The 15,897-nt window shown below is 49.0% G+C and overlaps 1 protein-coding gene across 1 annotated transcript; it reads left to right on the top strand.

The window, feature by feature from the left end:
* The first annotated feature begins 19 nt into the window (after positions 1-19).
* puf60a (poly-U binding splicing factor a) lies at positions 20-13,064 on the top strand. The gene is given in 12 exon segments (XM_036132972.1): positions 20-218; positions 1,829-1,882; positions 1,884-1,952; positions 4,637-4,723; positions 4,800-4,850; positions 5,073-5,234; positions 5,335-5,427; positions 6,663-6,876; positions 6,989-7,179; positions 11,539-11,650; positions 11,972-12,207; positions 12,283-13,064. Coding segments are annotated over 12 exon segments (1,590 nt in total). The 5' UTR covers positions 20-197; the 3' UTR covers positions 12,583-13,064.
* The last annotated feature ends 2,833 nt before the right edge of the window (positions 13,065-15,897 follow it).

The following is a 15,897-nucleotide window of genomic DNA, read 5'->3' as shown; positions in this document are numbered from 1 at the left end:
TTTATTCTGAAATGCCGTCTCAGGGGAAGTGACGTCGGCGGACCCGCGCTGTCTTCCGGGCTGTGTACAGATGCTAGTGCCTGAGGAGCGCTCTGCAGGTTCTAGGTTCGGTTCGGTCAGAGAACACCTCCAAAGATCCGGGGAAGAATCTCGGAGCTTCGCAGAGTCGGACCGCAGCGGAACCGGAAGGAAGCTGCATGGCTGCCGCGGTTTCTGCGGTAAGGAGCGCCGCTGGATGAATGCTAAGCTAATGCTAGCAGGCCTGAAGCCCGGAGAGCCGTTCCTAAAGAACCTGGTCAGGGGAATGTTCTTTAAGAACCTGGTCAGTCATTCAGTCAGAGAACCGTTCCCAAATAACCTGGTCAGAGGAATGTTCTTTAAGAACCTTGTCAGTCATTCAGTCAGAGAACCGTTCCTAAATAACCTGGTCAGGGGAATGTTCTTTAAGAACCTTGTCAGTCATTCAGTCAGAGAACCGTTCCTAAATAACCTGGTCAGAGAAATGTTCTTTAAGAACCTTGTCAGTCATTCAGTCAGAGAACCGTTCCTAAATAACCTGGTCAGAGGAATGTTCTTTAAGAACCTTGTCAGTCATTCAGTCAGAGAACCGTTCCTAAATAACCTGGTCAGGGGAATGTTCTTTAAGAACCTTGTCAGTCATTCAGTCAGAGAACCGTTCCTAAATAACCTGGTCAGAGAAATGTTCTTTAAGAACCTTGTCAGTCATTCAGTCAGAGAACCGTTCCTAAATAACCTGGTCAGAGAAATGTTCTTTAAGAACCTTGTCAGTCATTCAGTCAGAGAACCGTTCCCAAATAACCTGGTCAGAGGAATGTTCTTTAAGAACCTTGTCAGTCATTCAGTCAGAGAACCGTTCCTAAATAACCTGGTCAGGGGAATGTTCTTTAAGAACCTTGTCAGTCATTCAGTCAGAGAACCGTTCCTAAATAACCTGGTCAGAGAAATGTTCTTTAAGAACCTTGTCAGTCATTCAGTCAGAGAACCGTTCCTAAATAACCTGGTCAGGGGAATGTTCTTTAAGAACCTGGTCAGTCATTCAGTCAGAGAACCGTTCCTAAAGAACCTGGTCAGTCATTCAGTCAGAGAACCGTTCCCAAATAACCTGGTCAGAGAAATGTTCTTTAAGAACCTTGTCAGTCATTCAGTCAGAGAACCGTTCCTAAATAACCTGGTCAGGGGAATGTTCTTTAAGAACCTTGTCAGTCATTCAGTCAGAGAACCGTTCCTAAATAACCTGGTCAGGGGAATGTTCTTTAAGAACCTGGTCAGTCATTCAGTCAGAGAACCGTTCCTAAAGAACCTGGTCAGTCATTCAGTCAGAGAACCGTTCCCAAATAACCTGGTCAGAGAAATGTTCTTTAAGAACCTTGTCAGTCATTCAGTCAGAGAACCGTTCCTAAAGAACCTGGTCAGGGGAATGTTCTTTAAGAACCTGGTCATTCAGTCAGAGAACCGTTCCTAAATAACCTATTCAGTCAGAGAACCGTTCCTAAAGAACCTGGTCAGTCATTCAGTCAGAGAACCATTCCTTAAGAAGAACCTGGTCAGAGAAATGTTCTTTAAGAACCTTGTCAGTCATTCAGTCAGAGAACCGTTCCTAAATAACCTGGTCAGGGGAATGTTCTTTAAGAACCTGGTCAGTCATTCAGTCAGAGAACCGTTCTCTAAGAACTGTTCTTTTAACTTCTGCTTCACTGCTTGTTGGTGGCTGTGCTTTGCGTAGAGTTAGTGGTTCTGGGAGTCGTGTCGGTTGGTTCTGGATCTTTAGAACCCTGAGTTCTCAGCACTGTGTGTGACGTGTTCTCAGGGAGGGCCACCTCTGATCATGGAGAACGGACAGACCGCCCCCCCCCCCCCCCACCCCTACAACCACCACCACCAAGCTGGGCCTGCCTCCACTCACCCCCAACCAGCAGGAGGCGCTGCAGAAGGTGAGCAGCATGTGGAACATTTAAAGGGGCCGTGCCACAATAATGTGGTCTGTTGAGAACCGACGGGGCCGCGGTAAGTCTAAGCTGGAGACCAAAGCACCCCCCCCCCCCCCCCCTCATCCCCCCCCCCCCCCCCCCCCCCCCCCCCCCCAGCTGATGCAGCGGCGGCTAATCTAACGCCGTGAGTCACGCTAGCATGTCTGACTTTGTAAAAAGGGGAGCTGCCATGTTGGAAGGTGCTCTAGACGGATGTTAACACTTACCGTGTTTTTCCAACTATAAGTCACATCAGTAACAAAACGCATCATAAAGAGAAAAAACGTATATAAATCGCATTTATTCAGACATTTATTTCACACAGTACAAGACTGTAGGTAAGCCAATTTATTAAATAACAGCTGCTTCCAGAACCGGCTGAATAATGTGGAACAGGTCTGGACCATAATTCAATAACAATGTATATCAATCAATAAAATAAAGGGTCAATAAAAAGTTCAATAGAGTAAGAGTTTTCCTTTTGCATTCTAACCATGTAGGTTAATATTACAGTCAATATTCCCCCCAACCAATCACAACACCCGTCACTAAGCCCCGCCCCCCTCGAGGGTGTGTGTGTGTGTGTTTTTTTTTTTTTTTGTTCTGTTTTTTTTTTAACTTGCAGTTTTGGTAAAAAGTTGGTTGAATAAAGGGTTGAGTTTGAATTCAGTGTTCTGTATTTAAAAATAGGCTAAATATATGTTTAGAATTTGTTGATAATTATCGATCAACATGATTTCTATTTTATCCATCTGCTTTTTCTCTCCATGGTCCGGTCCTAACCTGGAACAAACCTGGGAGGATGAATGGAGTAAATTAGCAGCTTTTATCCAGCGCATTTCAGCGTAACGCTACGCTGAATGTGTCAGAATTATCAGACCGTTAGCGTAGCGATGCTACGTGCTAAGCTAACGGTACGACATGGATGTTTCAGAGCTACATAAAGCTCACGTTCATCAGAGGAGCTGTAAGCTAGCGCTAGCTGCTGTTAGCTTCACGCTCCAGTAACGGTTCTGTCTGGTTCCTTAGAGCTGCTCCTCACAACGTTCTGCTGCCTGAACACAGGAACACTGGAACAGTGAAAAAACAAACATGTTCAGTCTTTGTTGTCTATAAGTTCAGATTTGAATTAATCTTTAAGTGGTACAGGAGCAACATGTCATCTATCATCCATCCATCTTCTACCACGTCTATCCCTGCTGGGGCCATGGGGGGTGCTGGTGTCAGGTGGATGGGGGGGGGGGGTCCATCACAGAGACAGACAGGACAAACAACCATTCTCACACTAAGGAGAATTTAGACAGTCGTGTTTCTGGACTGTGGGAGGAAGCCGGAGAACCTGGAGAGAACCCACACATGCTCAGGGAGAACATGCAGACTCCATGCAGAAAACCTAGAGCGCCCTCGTGTGGCTATAGATGGTAACGTTTACTCATGTTGATCAGTATAAATTACTGTTTAAAGTTGATGTATAAGTCTCAGGATCAGCCAAACTATGAAAACAGTGACTTATACTCTGGGGAATACGGTACTCCTGAAGGAGGAGCCAGTTTGACTCGTTTCCCAAATATGGTTGTAGCCAATCAGAGTGAAGTCAACAAGGTAGAGCTGCATTTTACCGCTACCAACCGTTTTACTGAGGAAGGACCTCTGGCCTGATAAAACAGCCCCCACTAAAAGGTGATGTGTGTTTTTTTAATTAAATTTACATTTGCAGCAATATAAGCCACATGAAATAGTTAATAGCTTGATGTGATGGCCCCTTTAACACATGGGGAACTGTTAGAAGACGCATATCAGATGGAATAATTAGAACGTCGAGAAGGTTGAACATTTCCTACTGCTAGAAAGATCAGGACTTATTCAGTTAAATTGTATTTCTATAGCTCCAGTTCACATCACATCATCAACTCTCTTTCCAAAGTCAGACTCCATCAGATCCTCCAGGTTGGTGAGAAAGTTTCCTCTCTAAGGAAACCCAGCAGGTTGCATCAAGTCTCTCCAAGCAGCATTCACTCCTCCTGAAAGAGCGTAGAGCCACAGTGGACAGTCGTCTGCATTGTTGATGGCTTTGCAGCAATCCCTCATACTGAGCATGCATGAAGCGACAGTGGAGAGGAAAACTCCCCTTTAACAGGGAGGAGAACCTCCAGCAGAACCAGAACCAGGCTCAGTGTGAACGCTCATCTGCCTCCACCCACTGGGGCTTAGAGAAGACAGAGCAGAGACACAGAAAGCTCAGAAGCTCACATTGACCCAGGAGTACTTTCTATGTTAGAGAAGACAGAGCAGAGACACAGAAAGCACAGAAGCTCACATTGACCCAGGAGTACTTTCTATGGTAGAGAAGACAGAGCAGAGCCACAGTGGACAGTCGTCTGCATTGTTGATGGCTTTGCAGCAATCCCTCATACTGAGCATGCATGGAGCCAGAGTTCTGTTCATCTCATGGGGTTTTGTACCGTCACCTTCCTCCCTGATGACCACCAGGGGGACGTCTTGCACAGATTGCTGTGACGAGGCGTCAGGCGATCACGGTCATATCCCCTCATTATCTCCTGTGGACGGCGTCTGTTCCACTCTGATTTAATAACCTGTTCTGGCGCTTCCACAGTTCTCACTGATCAGGTTCTGTGTTCTCTCTGCAGGCCAAGAAATATGCCATGGAGCAGAGCATCAAGAGCGTGTTGGTGAAGCAGACGCTGGTGCAGCAGCAGCAGCTCAGCAGCCTGCAGGTAACATCTGGACAGCACAGCATGAGACTCGCCCTGAACTCTCTGAGATGATAGATCGTCTGCTTCTCTCTCCCAGATGGCTCCTCTCACCATGGGCTTAGGAGACGCTCTGTCTCCCCTGCAGTCGGTGAGTGTGCTTCCCCTCACAGTGAACCTGGCTGGCTCCTAAGGTTCCTCTCATGCCCAGCAGGGGGCAGCCGTTCTCAAACCCAATGCAGAAGCCCTGCACTGGGTTTGCTTTCACATGGTGCCCTGGTGTCCTACCCATTAGTGTCCTCCTGTGTCTGACCGTTCAAATCCTCCAGCAGCTGCAAGTAGAACCTGACCTGCTGCTCTTGCTGTGAACCAGGTGGCAGCCCAGCGGCAGAGGGCTCTGGCCATCATGTGCCGGGTTTACGTGGGCTCCATCTACTACGAGCTGGGCGAGGACACCATCAGACAGGCCTTCATCCCCTTTGGACCCATCAAAAGCATCGACATGTCCTGGGACTCCGTCACCATGAAGCACAAGGTCACAGCAGAAGCAGCCTCATCACCACAACCTGTGTTAGCCTCCTGTGGTAAAGGCGGTTCTGTGTTCCTCTGGTCAGAACTTGGGTCTGTCTCTGCAGGGTTTCGCCTTTGTGGAGTATGAAGTCCCAGAAGCCGCCCAGCTGGCGCTGGAACAGATGAACTCTGTGGTCCTCGGCGGGAGGAACATCAAGGTGAGAGCAGAGGTACTGGGTCCAGGTTAGACGGGTCGGCAGAACGCCAGCTGCCCTTCCCACCAGGGGAACGCACGGGCACAACAGGAAAGGAAGAAAGAACGCGAGTGAGATACGGAAAGACGAGTTCAGGCGTAGCGTCGGCCAGAGGTGCTGCTCAGACGTTCTGTGGGTCGCAGTCAGACCCGTCTGCCTGAGAGGAGAATCAGAACCAGCTTTAATTGCCAAGTTTGACACAAACAGAACATTTAACTTCACTTCCTCTTTGGTTTCAGTGATTGGTGCAAACATGCAGGAAGTCGTTAGCAGCATGGTGTGTCGGTGGGTTCCCCACAGCTCAATTTTATTTATACAACACAAAACGTCACTTCAAGGTTCTTTATGAAGTCGCTTCTATCAGATCATCCACACAGGCTGGTGCAATGTTCCCTATCATTAAAACCAAAAGAGATAAACACCTGTAATTATATCTGTCTGTGTGTAATGAATCAATATAATATACACGTTTTACTTTTTGAATTACTGAAGAAAATCTACTTCTTCACAATATTCTAATTATATGAATGACATTGATCCAGTAATCTGTTCTACATTAGATGGTAATAGTGGATGATCTGTCTTCCCTGGATGATGTCACAGTTAACAGAACGCCAGACCAGGTGTACCTTCTATGAAGAAAAAAGAGAGAGAACAAAAAGTTAAAAGCTGAAATGACAACAGTTATTTCAATGTAATGCAAAACTGGAGAACAGTAGAACTCAGCAGAGAGAGAGAAATAGACCCTGATGTCCTCCAGCAGCCTAAGCCTATAGCAGCATAACTATAGAGGTAGCTCAGGGTAACATGAGCCACTCTGACTAGAAGCTTTGTCACAAAGGAAAGTTTTAAGATTAGTCTTAAAAGTAGACGGGGTGTCTGCCTCACGGACCAAAACTGGGAGTTGGTTCCACAGGAGAGGAGCCTGATAGCTAAAGGATCTGCCTCCCATTCTACTTTTAGAGACTCTAGGAACCACCAGCAGACCTGCAGTCTGAGAGCGAAGTGCTCTGTTAGGAACATACGGGGTAATCCCATATACACCCATATACAGGCCAGTAGGCTGACTGCCTTGCCCCAGGGCAGGAAGCTGGAAGTGAACCCACAGCTGTCTGAGTTCAAGATGACCAGCCTTCTCACTGAGCCACAGACGCTACGGCATTAAGAAATTAAATGGATTCCTGCTTGTTGTGTTGCAGGTGGGGAGGCCGAGTAACATCGGCCAGGCTCAGCCAATCATTGACCAGCTAGCAGAGGAAGCGCGTGCCTTCAACAGGATCTACGTGGCCTCAGTGCACCCGGACCTTTCTGACGAAGACATCAAGAGCGTCTTTGAGGCCTTTGGGAGGATTAAGTCATGCATGTTGGCCCGCGAGCCGACCACCGGACGGCACAAAGGCTACGGCTTTATTGGTGAGGGGAGCCTTTGTTTAATACGTGTAATACCTCACCCATCCTCAAGGGGCAGTGCCGAACTGCCACGCTCGTTTCTGAGCTGAAGGCGATTTGTCTTCTCGGTGCCCAGAGTATGACAAGCCTCAGTCAGCCCTGGACGCCGTGGCCTCCATGAACCTCTTTGACCTGGGGGGTCAGTACTTGAGGGTGGGGAAAGCTGTGACTCCGCCCATTCCCCTCCTCACACCAACAACTCCTGGAGGACTTCCTGCGGCGGCGGCCGTGGCTGCGGCTGCGGCCAGTGCAAAGATCACATCACAGGTAAACCATGTGCGTCCTCCCTGTAACCACCGTATTTTTCGGGCTATAAGTCGTACTTTTTTTCGTAGTTTGGCTGATCTGCGACTTATACATCAATTTTGTATAATATGATTGAATTTGATTTTGTAAAGTGCCTTGAGATGACATGTTTCATGAATTGGCGCTATATAAATAATATAAAATTTAATTGAAATTTTAAACAGTAATTCATACTGAGCAACAAGAACCAAGGAGTAAACATTACCGTCTATTGGCACAAGAGGGCGCTCTAGGCTTGTGAAAACTAGATGTTGCTCTTGTACCACTTAAAAATTAATTAAAACATTAACTTATAGACAACAAATACTGAACACATGTTTGTATGTTTCACTGTTCCAGTCTGCAGTCTTGCAGCAGAGCGTCGCATGGTGCAGCTCGAAGGACCCAGACTGAGACAGTTGTTGAGCTGCCTGGGAAGCTAACAGCAGCTAGCGCTAGCTTACAGCTATGTTGTCCTGGCAGGTTACAACTTCGTTGTTGCCCTGAAACATCCGTGTTAGCTTAGCACGTAGCACCGTTACGCTCACGATTTAATTTAGGCATAATTTTGACAACTTTCAGTGTATCGGGACGCGTTGGCAAGAACATTCCAGGTTTCTGGCTCGTTATGTTAATTTACCCCACTCTATCTCTCAGGTTTGTTCCACGTTATTCAGCCGGTTGTGGATGCAGCTGGTTAATTTAATAAATTGTCGTAGCAGATTAAATTTCATTTTTTAGTCTAGGATTGTGTGAAATAAATGTCTAAATAAATGTGACTTATAGTCCGAAGAAGATGGTACTTATTAGACAGTACAGTGCTGCAGCAAGTTGTGGTGGCTGGGTGTAGTACCAGGGGTAGTTATGTGGGTGTTATTGCTGGGTTTATTACCAGGGTAGTTATCAGAATCAGAAATACTTTAATAATTCCAGAGGGAAATTGTTGTTTCAGTACAATCGCCATAACATAACAAACATCACAAACATTTCAAGGGGAGACGATTTACTGAGGCCTTGCTGCCAAGGAACCGCCTACATTGTGCCCACAGGGCGCTGCCATTACTCTGTGGAAAGATAGGGGCCACAAAAAGGAAGGTGAGAGGGAAAAAAACATATTTCAAACTTTATCCTATTACAGGATACAGTTTGAGATATCAAAAACCTCTGGCACAAAAAGCACAAATAAGACGAGACACATATAGCAGAAGGTAAACATTGGAGACTAGTCGCGTGTGAGTTCATCAGTTTATATGAGCATCAGTTATGTGTGTCTGTTTGGGTGAAAGTGTTTATATCTCCGTGAACGCTCTCCAGAGGCCATTGTCCTTGATGTTATCAGCTGGCCAGCAGTTCAGAAAGCATCCACAGATGTCAGCGGGGGAGGGGGGAGCGGGGGAGAGTTCTGAGCTCTCTCACCATAACAATCCCCAGGAGTTGATAGAGAGGGAATCCAAATATGTTATTTGTTATGAGACAAGCTGCACTGACTTTCCTGTCAGCTTTTAAGTCGTTTGCTGACTCCAAATGGTAAATCCAATTTTCCAAATTGTTGGGGCTTTTCCGCGCTTCACTTCCAGATTTTATCCCATCTCCCCTTGAGTTCAACCATCAAAGCCAGTCTGCGTTCCAGCACATCCAGCTCTTCAGCTCTGCTCCTCCACCTTCCAGGTCTGTCCGTTCACCGCCTTAGTGAGCGCGTCATGCAGCCGGCAGCCTGATCAAGGCCAAATGGCTACTGACATCCGCTGTATTTGCTGATACGTAAAAAATCCACCAAATCCAATAAGTAGAAATCCGAGTATCCTGAATCCAAATATAAACGTTTCAAGCGTCCAGGAATGACAAAGTCGAAAGACACACCGTTTTCCTTCCATGAATATAGGGTGTATCCCACAAAATGAGTCAAATCAGGACCGGACGGGTCCCCCTTTGGTTGCCTACCCGTTAAAAAAAATTGATCAATAGTATTGAGAGACCAGCTTACCAGATCCATGTTTTTCAGAGTTCGGTTGATATGAAGAAAGTGCTCAGAAAGACAAGACATACCAAAGCAGGAGACAGGGCTGGGGGAGGGGGGGTGAAAGCTGGAGAGGAGAGAAAAAACACGACCGACCTCGAAGAGAGACAGAACAGAAGAGACAATTGTTGTCATTGCTGGGTGTAGTACCGGGGTAGTTATGTGGGTGTAACGGCTGGTTGTACTACTGGGGTAGTTATGTGGGTGTAACAGCTGGGTGTAGTACCGGGGTAGTTATGTGGGTTTAACAGCTGGGTGTAGTACCGGGGTAGTTATGTGGGTTTAACAGCTGGGTGTAGTACCGGGGTAGTTATGTGGGTGTAACAGCTGGGTGTAGTACCGGGGCAGTTATGTGGGTGTAACGGCTGGGTGTAGTACCGGGGTAGTTATGTGGGTGTAACAGCTGGGTGTAGTACCGGGGCAGTTATGTGGGTGTAACGGCTGGGTGTAGTACCGGGGTAGTTATGTGGGTTTAACAGCTGGGTGTAATACCGGGGTAGTTATGTGGGTTTAACAGCTGGGTGTAGTACCGGGGGTAGTTATGTGGGTGTAACAGCTGGGTGTAGTACCGGGGCAGTTATGTGGGTGTAACGGCTGGGTGTAGTACCGGGGTAGTTATGTGGGTGTAACAGCTGGGTGTAGTACTGGGGTAGTTATGTGGGTGTAACAGCTGGGTGTAGTACCGGGGTAGTTATGTGGGTTTAACAGCTGGGTGTAGTACCGGGGTAGTTATGTGGGTTTAACAGCTGGGTGTAGTACCGGGGGTAGTTATGTGGGTGTAACGGCTGGGTGTAGTACCGGGGCAGTTATGTGGGTGTAACGGCTGGGTGTAGTACCGGGGTAGTTATGTGGGTGTAACAGCTGGGTGTAGTACCGGGGTAGTTATGTGGGTTTAACAGCTGGGTGTAGTACCGGGGTAGTTATGTGGGTTTAACAGCTGGGGTGTAATAACGGGGTAGTTATGTGGGTGTAACAGCTGGGTGTAGTACCCCGGGGTAGTATGTGGGTGTAACAGCTGGGTGTAGTACCGGGGTAGTTTATGTGGGTTTAACAGCTGGGTGTAGTACCGGGGTAGTTATGTGGGTGTAACGGCTGGGTGTAGTACCGGGGTAGTTATGTGGGTTTAACAGCTGGGTGTAATACCGGGGTAGTTATGTGGGTTTAACAGCTGGGTGTAATACCGGGGTAGTTATGTGGGTTTAACAGCTGGGTGTAGTACCGGGGGGTAGTTATGTGGGTGTAATGGCTGGGTGTAGTACCGGGGTAGTTATGTGGGTTTAACAGCTGGGTGTAGTACCGGGGTAGTTATGTGGGTTTAACAGCTGGTGAGTACTGGGGTAGTTATGTGGTGTTATTGCTGGTGGTAGGTACCGGGGTAGTTATGTGGGTTTAAACAGCTGGGGTAGTACCGGGGTAGTTATGTGGGTTTACAGCTGGGTGTAGTACCGGGGTAGTTTATGTGGGTGTAACGGCTGGGTGTAGTACTGGGGTAGTTATGTGGGTTTAACAGCTGGTGTAGTACCGGGGTAGTTATGTGGGTGTAACGGCTGGGTGTAGTACTGGGTAGTTATGTGGGTTTTAACAGCTGGGTGTAGTACCGGGGGTAGTTATGTGGGGGGAACGGCTGGGTGTAGACCGGGGTAGTTATGTGGATTTAACAGCTGGGGTAGTACGGGTAGTTATGTGGGTGTAATGGCTGGTGTGTAGTACCGGGGGTAGTTATTGTGGTGTAAACGGCTGGGTTTGTAGTACCGGTGGTAGTTATGTGGGTTTAACAGCTGGATGTAGTACCGGGGTGAGTTATGTGGGTTTAACAGCTGGGTGTAGTACCGGGGTAGTTATGTGGGTGTAACAGCTGGGTGTAGTACTGGGGTAGTTATGTGGGTTTAACAGCTGGATGTAGTACCGGGGTAGTTATGTGGGTTTAACAGCTGGATGTAGTACCGGGGTAGTTATGTGGGTTTAACAGCTGGGTGTAGTACCGGGGTAGTTATGTGGGTGTAACGGCTGGGTGTAGTACCGGGGTAGTTATGTGGGTTTAACAGCTGGGTGTAGTACCGGGGTAGTTATGTGGGTGTAACGGCTGGGTGTAGTACCGGGGTAGTTATGTGGGTTTAACAGCTGGGTGTAGTACCGGGGTAGTTATGTGGGTTTAACAGCTGGGTGTAGTACCGGGGTAGTTATGTGGGTGTTATTGCTGGGTGTAGTACCGGGGTAGTTATGTGGGTGTTATTGCTGGGTGTAGTACCGGGGTAGTTATGTGGGGGCAGCAGTTTACATGGTAGGTTCTGCAGCCATCTTAAAGTTCTTCCTGGTTCATTCAGGATCCAGTTGGAGCTTCGCTGCTCGGACCTCTGGCGGGACCAGCGCTTCTCTCGCAGCAGCTCGGACTTCCCCAGGCCGTCATGGCTGCCCAGGCCCCAGGTGTCATCACAGGTAAGTGACCCCCACCCCCGTTCACGGACTGGTCCTGCACACCTGATTTAAATAAAGTGACCATGGAAGGGGCGATGTGGAGCAGGTGATGCTCCTTTTTCAGTCGGGTGTGCTGGAGCAGCACCTGCTGGATGGGGACCAATGGTTGAACCCGACCCGGTAACCTGCCCTCAGTCTGCCGTTGTTCTGATCCGGCTGCAGCAGCGGGTTCTGGAACCCCGGGTGTAAACGATGGCCCTGTTCACATGATGCTGAGCGGACAGGTGAAGGTGTCTCAGGTCTGATCCGGTTCTGGCTCTTTCTGCTTCCCATCGGTTTCAGGTGTGACCCCGGCCCACCCCCGCCTGCCTCAGGTGGGGCTGGTGAACCCGGTGCTGGCCACGCCCCCGTCGGTGATGGCTTCGCTGGGCTCGGAGCTGAAGAAGAAGGAGGAGGAGCACCAGCAGGAGGCGCAGCAGGACGGCGCCTCGGAGCCGCTGAGCGAGCAGGAGCACATGAGCATCAGCGGCAGCAGCGCGCGGCACATGGTGATGAGGAAGCTGCTCCGGAAGCAGGAGGTGAGTCCGGCTCCGCCCGCCCCCGCCTGAGGCGGCCTTCTGCTCACGCCTGACCTTTGACCTCTGCCCCCTCAGTCCACCGTCATGGTCCTCAGGAACATGGTCGGCCCCGAGGACATCGACGACGACCTGGAGGGCGAGGTGACGGAGGAGTGCGGGAAGTTCGGCCAGGTGAAGCGGGTGATCATCTACCAGGAGCGGCAGGGCGAGGAGGACGACGCCGACGTCATCGTCAAGATATTCGTGGAGTTCTCGGAGGCGGCGGAGATGAACCGCGCCATCCAGGCGCTCAACAACCGCTGGTTCGGGGGCCGCAAGGTGGTGGCCGAGGTGTACGACCAGGAGCGCTTCAACGGCGGCGACCTGTCGGCGTAGGACCGGCACAGAACCGTGGACCGTAGAACATAGTGGCCTCTTCCGGACCCGTCGGGTTCTGAAGGAGTCCGTAGAAACACTTCCTCCTCTCCAGGACCAGGGGAGCGGGCCGAGCTGCCGGTTCCCGTCTCCTCTACAGAACCTCCTGTTCCTCCTGCCGGTACCGGTTCCGTCACGCAGAACTCTTCTGAAACCTGCTGGGTCGCGTCGCTGGCAGATCTCAGGACAGATCTGGACCTGGGCCGTTACGGGCACAGAATTCTGGTTCTGGTCGGTCCAGGGAACGAGCGGGTCCAGGTTGGCCTGGAGCTGAGACTTCTTGGGTTCTGCTTCCGTTTTCATGAACCTTTGTTCTGTTTCCTGAAGCTGGTTCCGTCTGCACGGGTTCTCAGAACTGAACGAACAGAACCGAGCTGCGTCCCGCGGCTCTTCAGGACGTTGCAGGTCAAACATGTGAATAAATGTTTTACAGCTGTTTAAAAGGTGTGGCGCTGCTTCCTGATTGGCTGGCGGTTCCGGCCCAGTTGTGCGTGAGGCCCGGTCCGGTCAGAACCAAACTCCACCGATCTGTAAAATGGCAATTTAATGGTGAGAGGTCCGAACTGTGAGCGCTGGGCATGTCGACCCGGTCCAGTTTGAATGTTCTGCGATCAGGAGCCTCGTGTTCGGACCTGTGTGGACGGGGCCGCACACGGCACCGCTGCCTTGGAGCCGTACGGCGGTTCTGTTCTGGTCCGTCCCGACCCGGTGGACCGGAACGGCTCTGATCCTGGTGCTGTAGAATCAGATGTATTTAGGCCATTTAAATTAAAGTTTAAAGTCTTCAGAACTTTAAAGTTTTAAAAAGTTTCAAAGTGTTAATTGAATTCAGTTTTATTTAAATGGCTCCAATTAACATCCCATCATGTCATCAAGCCTCTTTCCAAAGTCAGCTTCCATCAGATCCTCCAGGTTGGTGAGAAAGTTTCCTCTCTAAGGAAACCCAGCAGGTTGCATCAAGTCTCTCCAAGCAGCATTCACTCCTCCTGAAAGAGCGTAGAGCCACAGTGGACAGTCGTCTGCATTGTTGATGGCTTTGCAGCAATCCCTCATACTGAGCATGCATGAAGCGACAGTGGAGAGGAAAACTCCCCTTTAACAGGGAGGAGAACCTCCAGCAGAACCAGAACCAGGCTCAGTGTGAACGCTCATCTGCCTCCACCCACTGGGGCTTAGAGAAGACAGAGCAGAGACACAGAAAGCACAGAAGCTCACATTGACCCAGGAGTACTTTCTATGTTAGAGAAGACAGAGCAGAGACACAGAAAGCTCAGAAGCTCACATTGACCCAGGAGTACTTTCTATGTTAGAGAAGACAGAACAGAGACACAGAAAGCACAGAAGCTCACATTGACCCAGGAGTACTTTCTATGTTAGAGAAGACAGAGCACAGACACAGAAAGCTCAGAAGCTCACATTGACCCAGGAGTACTTTCTATGGTAGAGAAGACAGAGCAGAGACACAGAAAGCTCAGAAGCTCACGTTGACCCAGGAGTACTTTCTATGGTAGAGAAGACAGAGCAGAGACACAGAAAGCACAGAAGGTCACATTGACCCAGGAGTACTTTCTATGGTAGAGAAGACAGAGCAGAGACACAGAAAGCACAGAAGCTCACGTTGACCCAGGAGTACTTTCTATGTTAGAGAAGACAGAGCAGAGACACAGAAAGCACAGAAGCTCACGTTGACCCAGGAGTACTTTCTATGGTAGAGAAGACGGAGCAGAGACACAGAAAGCACAGAAGCTCACGTTGACCCAGGAGTACTTTCTGTGTTAGAGAAGACAGAGCAGAGACACAGAAAGCACAGAAGCTCACATTGACCCAGGAGTACTTTCTATGGTAGAGAAGACAGAGCAGAGACACAGAAAGCACAGAAGCTCACGTTGACCCAGGAGTACTTTCTATGGTAGAGAAGACAGAGCTGAGACACAGAAAGCACAGAAGCTCACATTGACCCAGGAGTACTTTCTATGGTAGAGAAGACAGAGCAGAGACACAGAAAGCACAGAAGCTCACATTGACCCAGGAGTACTTTCTATGGTAGAGAAGACAGAGCAGAGACACAGAAAGCACAGAAGCTCACATTGACCCAGGAGTACTTTCTATGTTAGAGAAGACAGAGCAGAGACACAGAAAGCTCAGAAGCTCACATTGACCCAGGAGTACTTTCTATGTTAGAGAAGACAGAACAGAGACACAGAAAGCACAGAAGCTCACATTGACCCAGGAGTACTTTCTATGTTAGAGAAGACAGAGCACAGACACAGAAAGCTCAGAAGCTCACATTGACCCAGGAGTACTTTCTATGGTAGAGAAGACGGAGCAGAGACACAGAAAGCTCAGAAGCTCACGTTGACCCAGGAGTACTTTCTATGGTAGAGAAGACAGAGCAGAGACACAGAAAGCACAGAAGGTCACATTGACCCAGGAGTACTTTCTATGGTAGAGAAGACAGAGCAGAGACACAGAAAGCACAGAAGCTCACGTTGACCCAGGAGTACTTTCTATGTTAGAGAAGACAGAGCAGAGACACAGAAAGCACAGAAGCTCACGTTGACCCAGGAGTACTTTCTATGGTAGAGAAGACGGAGCAGAGACACAGAAAGCACAGAAGCTCACGTTGACCCAGGAGTACTTTCTATGTTAGAGAAGACAGAGCAGAGACACAGAAAGCACAGAAGCTCACATTGACCCAGGAGTACTTTCTATGGTAGAGAAGACAGAGCAGAGACACAGAAAGCACAGAAGCTCACGTTGACCCAGGAGTACTTTCTATGGTAGAGAAGACAGAGCTGAGACACAGAAAGCACAGAAGCTCACATTGACCCAGGAGTACTTTCTATGGTAGAGAAGACAGAGCAGAGACACAGAAAGCACAGAAGCTCACATTGACCCAGGAGTACTTTCTATGGTAGAGAAGACAGAGCAGAGACACAGAAAGCACAGAAGCTCACGTTGACCCAGGAGTACTTTCTATGGTAGAGAAGACAGAGCTGAGACACAGAAAGCACAGAAGGTCACATTGACCCAGGAGTACTTTCTATGGTAGAGAAGACAGAGCAGAGACACAGAAAGCACAGAAGGTCACATTGACCCAGGAGTACTTTCTATGGTAGAGAAGACAGAGCAGAGACACAGAAAGCACAGAAGCTCACGTTGACCCAGGAGTACTTTCTATGTTAGAGAAGACAGAGCAGAGACACAGAAAGCTCAGAAGCTCACATTGACCCAGGAGTACTTTCTATGGTAGAGAAGACAGAGCAGAGACACAGA

The sequence above is a fragment of the Fundulus heteroclitus genome, unplaced genomic scaffold (assembly GCF_011125445.2).
Source record: "Fundulus heteroclitus isolate FHET01 unplaced genomic scaffold, MU-UCD_Fhet_4.1 scaffold_56, whole genome shotgun sequence".
Lineage (NCBI taxonomy): Eukaryota > Metazoa > Chordata > Actinopteri > Cyprinodontiformes > Fundulidae > Fundulus > Fundulus heteroclitus.
This window is presented reverse-complemented; position numbering and strand designations above follow the sequence as displayed.